We start from the raw sequence: 4,531 nt of genomic DNA, 5'->3' as shown, positions 1-4,531 counted from the left end.
GTTTTCTATTAATTTATAGTTCCTCAAGTTTTCTTCTTTTTTGTTTTGAACTTATATTTGTTAAACTTGTTTTTGTAGATTCGATTTTAAATAATGAAACATATACGTATTATATATGTATAGTTAATTAGTTAATAAACAAAATAATAAAGTAACTTTTATTAAAAAAATTGAAAAAGAAAATAAAAATATAGGATATATTTTTCTATCAAACAACCATCACGTCATACCACTTAACTCCATCACGCCATTATGTCATCACACTTGTCACATCAGTACTATACCTCACAAAAACACCTCATTACACCCTATCACACTCTAACCATTTCAAAAGGGCTTAGGCCACACTGCCAAGTAATCATAATTATATTTAACTAAAGTAGTGATCCATTCATGCGAACACGTGTGGTTTTAATGAGATCGAGTTTGTGCACGTACAATAGTATAGTCGTTGTGAGAGTATTTTCTAGTTGTAAATTAAAAGTTGGTGTAGAATTGGTGGTGAGTGAATAAACTTTTGGTATATAATTAAGTTGTATCTTTATTGTTGACATTAATTTACCCCATATCTTTCCATTATATATAATTCAGCTTTTTCAAAGTATAATCAAACAAATCATATAACCTTTCCTTAAAGTATATTGAATACGCTTTCTGTCTCTCTCTTCTGTCTTCTTCTAGTTTTGTTGTAGCCTTAACATAAAGTATCTGGAGAACCCTATTCCCTAACAACATATTTGGTAACAAAAAATTAGCCTAGCTAGTGTGTACTAGCTAGAGTACTATACGTAAGATAGTGTGGGTACATAAGATAGTATCAAAATGGGTAGATCAGGTAAAAGTGAGAAGAAAAAGAAACAAAACGACAACTGTAACGTTACAGGATTAGGAGTTGGTGTGAAGAAAGGGCCATGGACACCAGAAGAAGATCGAAAGCTATTGTCGTACATACAACAATTCGGCCATGGAAGTTGGCGTTCTTTGCCTGCTAAAGCAGGTTTAATTATATATCTTCGATCCCCAAATATACACAAATCTTGATTAATTAGTACTTTTATTTATAACGTACACGTACTTCATTGGATCTTCATGCAAAACTCCATATTAATTTTATGTGTTATTCATCGTCTATATTAAATATGCGTCGCTATATATGATGCTATATAGGGCTTAGGAGATGTGGAAAGAGTTGTAGGTTAAGATGGACGAATTATCTAAGGCCGGATATCAAAAGAGGAAAGTTTAGTTTGGAAGAGGTGCGCACGATTATTCAACTTCATGCTCTACTTGGTAACAGGTATATACACACATGTACGATTTCATGATTCAAATTTGAATCGTTAGGGTTACAATTTTATGAAATTTTTCTAAATCCGCCACTGAATATTTTGTATATGGTACACTCTTTAAAATATCAACCCTTTTCGTTTCTTTTGCATTTTCTAACTTTACATGTTCTACTTTAATTAGATGGTCAACGATTGCTGCTCATTTGCCGAGAAGGACTGATAACGAGATCAAGAATCATTGGAACTCACACATCAAGAAGAGGATGACTAAAATGGGTATTGATCCAATGACCCACAAGCCAAAGAGTGGGACCCAACTCTTAGGCTCTAACCTAAACCACATGGCTCAATGGGAGGCCGCTCGGCTCGAAGCAGAAGCTAGACTTCAAAAGCCCAAGAAACTTCCAAACCAACCATCAAATAATCTTGTCTCACCAATATCTTCTAATCATGGGCTTCAAAAAACACCGACAACAATGGCGCCACCATATCTTCCATGTCTTGATGTCCTTAAAGTATGGCAAGGAAACTTGTGGTCAAATTACTCAATCAACAATGAGAGCCTCCAATCTTTAATCTCCACCTCAAATAATGTTTCACTTTCAACACCAACCATGCCAGCATTGAACCATATAGAGAACAATGGTTCATGTGATCATGACCAACTTGGTCCTACCATGAAACATAATGATCTAGTCCAACCACAAATGGGATTATTCGAGGAGTTGGAAGACTCTAATGATGTGAAGCTCATTAATGGCGATCCTTTGAGATCCCCAGATTTTTGGGATGAATTTGTTGATCTTTTGGATGGTGGTTGGAATAGTCTTGCTAGTAACTTTAACATGATCTCGACACCACCAGCTTCTCCTGTGTTTTAATAAATTATGCATGCATGGTCCAAGCTAGATTGATAATTGGTAATTGGTAATAATGATAGAAAATGACTTCAAGTTTGTTACTTCATTTATGTCAGCAAAATAAAATGTAGCATGGCTAAAACCGTTAGTCTAGCTATAGTCTAGAGATCAATGATAATGTTCAACAATTTGGTTTATTCAATCAAACAGTTACTAAGTTGCTAATAAACCTAGCTAGCTAAGCTAGCAAGTACTTTACATTTTTATGTTTAAAAAAAGTAGCTAGCTGCGGGTCCACATATATAGTTGATCATGATTTTGTGGCTTTTATTAAAAAGTAGAGTATATATATATATATATATATATATATATATATATATATATATATATATATATATATATATATATATATATATATATATATTTCATAAGCTAGCTATGGTTGGTGAAATTTAACTTTCGTCAATTTAAAATGAATCAGCTGCAGTTATCTCTGAAACTCACTTTTGACAGTTACCGCAGAATTAAACAATATGATAATTCTGGTGAACACAGTACTTTTAATATCAAATCTAGCGTATTCTAATTCTAGACATTCAAACTTTATCTATATTTTAAAAATCTTTAGGACTTTCTAAATAACAGCTCTAAGAGAGCACCTAGTGTCGTACGTCGATCTAGACGAATTTCCAAATTGACATCGAACTCGATGATCGATTGATTCGACACCCGTTCAACTTTAATTTACCAGAGTTCATAATCCGATGTTGGATTCAAATGGACGGAGAGTATAAATTGTATTGAAAATATATATTCATTAGAAACGGATATATATATATATATATATATATATATATATATATATATATATATATATATATATATATATATATATATATATAGTGGTAGGATCAAGAGGGAAGTAACCAATCGGGGGGAAGCAAAAACTTTTTTTTTTTTCGTTTTTTGAAAAAACTTTGTTCACGAACATTATAGACGAGATGAAAATATGAACATTTAGTAGAGACACTTTGTGATAAATGTTTTTATTTTGGCGGAAAAACGCTCGAAGAAGTAATATATAACAATTATTGTGTTTTTCGAGCGTATGTTGAGGTTTTAGCTATTGGGGTTTAGATATTAGGGTTTATAGGGTTTAGATATTAGGGTTTAGATATTTAGGGTTTAGGGTTTAGATTTAGGGTTTAGATTTAGGATTTAGATTGAGTTTTTAACACGAACGGCATAAACCCAAAACACCAAACCCTAAACCCTAAACTCTAAATCGGGCTAAATTTTACTTCACAAAACATGAAGAAAAAAAACGTTCATATTCTTCACGAACAGTATTATTTTCAATGTTATTTTTGTCGATCGTTTTCCAGCCTAAATAATAACATTCATCACGAAGTGTCTCTTCTAAATGTTCATATTTTCGTGTGATCTTGATGCCGGAAAAAAAAATTACAAAAAAATGAAAAAAAAAAAAATTTTGCTTACCCCCGCTTCCCCCCGATTGGTTACTTCCCCATTGACCCTGCCCATATATATATATATATATATATATATATATATATATATATATATATATATATATATATATATATATATATATATATATATATATATATATATATATATATATATATATATATATATATATATTTCCTCTATGTTTCTAACTAGTGTTGGAACATATTTGTAATCCCTAGTTCTATATATCTTTGTGTTCACATTCAATCATGTAATAACGATTAACATTGTATTTGTGACTATTGAACTTTATGTGTGTGCGTTAACATTTTATTTCAATAGTTAAACTGGCAACACAGTCGACCGACTGAGTTCACTCAGTCAACTGACTGGCTACACACAGTCGACGACTGTCTCAGACAGTCGATCGACTGTGTCTGGTGACAGTATATATACGAGTTTAGGCCTCCTTTGTGAGGTTACTCACTTTCTTAACCCTAAATCGTGTCTTGCTCGTTCCAGTCGTTCCCTACGTCCAAAACTCACCGAATAACACTGTTAGGAGTCGTTCCTAATCTAGTTTTACGCCCTAGGTTCCACTAATTTGACCCCGATACGACCCGTTATTCGATTGATCATCATTTTAGTATTTTCCGCCTCTAGATCGAGTCACAAACGATTCTAAGATCCTTAAAACATCTTCTACAACTAGATTTAAGAGTTTGTGTGTTGCATGGCAGCTCTATAAAATAGCATTCGTAAACGTTCATATTGATACCAATTAGGTATATGATACAATTACGATGAATTTAAGATGTTATACATGGTTTCAGCTTGAAATATAACGTATTAATTATAAGTGAAATTAAAATTCAACCATTCTTCAAAAATACATAAATAAAAAAACGC

At 32.2% G+C, this 4,531-nt stretch overlaps 1 protein-coding gene across 1 annotated transcript; it reads left to right on the top strand.

Moving 5' to 3' along the window:
• The first annotated feature begins 822 nt into the window (after window positions 1-822).
• Window positions 823-2,170, top strand: LOC139844693 (transcription factor MYB106-like). Its single transcript, XM_071834914.1, has 3 exons — window positions 823-997; window positions 1,168-1,297; window positions 1,471-2,170. The coding sequence occupies exons 1-3, from the start codon at window positions 823-825 to the stop codon at window positions 2,168-2,170; spliced, it is 1,005 nt and encodes a 334-aa protein (XP_071691015.1).
• Window positions 2,171-4,531: the final 2,361 nt, after the last annotated feature.

The sequence above is a fragment of the Rutidosis leptorrhynchoides genome, chromosome 4 (assembly GCF_046630445.1).
Source record: "Rutidosis leptorrhynchoides isolate AG116_Rl617_1_P2 chromosome 4, CSIRO_AGI_Rlap_v1, whole genome shotgun sequence".
Lineage (NCBI taxonomy): Eukaryota > Viridiplantae > Streptophyta > Magnoliopsida > Asterales > Asteraceae > Rutidosis > Rutidosis leptorrhynchoides.
This window is presented reverse-complemented; position numbering and strand designations above follow the sequence as displayed.